At 55.6% G+C, this 1,125-nt stretch overlaps 1 protein-coding gene across 1 annotated transcript; it reads left to right on the forward strand.

The window, feature by feature from the left end:
• Position 1: 1 nt before the first annotated feature.
• Positions 2-875, forward strand: EMH_0083790 (uncharacterized protein; the record flags this gene model as incomplete). The annotated part of the gene is made up of 2 exons (XM_013494370.1): positions 2-552; positions 728-875. 2 exons carry the CDS (start codon positions 2-4, stop codon positions 873-875), a joined length of 699 nt encoding a protein of 232 aa, XP_013349824.1.
• Between the last annotated feature and the right edge of the window lie 250 nt (positions 876-1,125).

The following is a 1,125-nucleotide window of genomic DNA, read 5'->3' on the forward strand; positions in this document are numbered from 1 at the left end:
CATGCAGCCTCCCGGCTGCAGCGGCCCTGGGGCTTTCTATGGGCCCCCCTCTTTGGCTTACATGCAGCCACAGGGCCCCTTCAGCGCACGACAGACGCATGCAGCGAGACAGGAGCAGAGCGAACCGAGTGTACAGACATGTGTGAGGGACTCTGTGCGGATGCTGGGAGAGGCTGTGGCGGTGCTGGAGGGGGTCCGCCTCCTGGGGTCCCAGTTGCTGCAGTGGGGCGGAGAAATAAATCAAGTGCTGCAGTCGGTGATCCCTGCAGCTCTCATTCTGCAGATAGGCAGGTGGATGTACACCCGAACAATAGGCGCATCAAAGCGTCACACCATCCAGCGCATGCACAAAGCATGGCGAGAGGCCAGCGAGGTAGACAGACTCAACTACAAATTCCCAATGCCTACCAGCAGCAGCAGCAGCAGCAGCAGCAGCAGCAGAAGCAGAAGCAGAAGCGCCAGCAGGTGGCTGTTGATGCTGCGCGACTTCTCCGCGCTGCTGGCCCTCATTGTTGTCGCGGCTGAGCTGTACATACACTTCAGCGTGTACAGGTGAGTGGCCGCATCTGTAAGATACATACAAGCGAAAACTTGTATAGTTCAGATCTAAATTATATACAATATATACATTATGTATATATAATTATATTATTGTATATAAGTAATGTTTGGGGGCAGTTGGGGTGTATGTACAGTGCAGCTGCGGTGTATCTCCTGCTGTTTACAGACGCCTGCTGGGGCGCCTGCGGGTGCTGACGGCCAAGAAGAGGGGCCTCGAGGCTGCCGGTGCATGCAGCTGCAGCAGCTGCAGCAGCAGCAGCAGCAGCAGCAACGGCGACAGCGGCAGCAACTGCTGCAGCAAATGCATGCAATGAAAAAATGCAGCAGCGGCAGTGACAGCTAGCAGCAGCAACTGCAGCACCACTCCCCTTCTGTTGCTGCTGCTGCAGTCGTTTTAGCAGCAGCAGCTGCTGCTGCTGATCCTTGGTGTTTCAGCTGCCTGAACTAGTGGCAGTACGAAGCAGCAGCAGCAGCAGCAGCAGCAGCAGCAGCAGCAACAATGGCAGCAACCGCTGGCCGTTGTGCAGCAGAAGAATTTTACAAGCAAACAGACGTCAAACTTCA

This window comes from Eimeria mitis, genomic scaffold (genome assembly GCF_000499745.2).
Source record: "Eimeria mitis Houghton genomic scaffold, Emh_scaff112, whole genome shotgun sequence".
Classification (NCBI taxonomy): Eukaryota; Apicomplexa; class Conoidasida; order Eucoccidiorida; family Eimeriidae; genus Eimeria; species Eimeria mitis.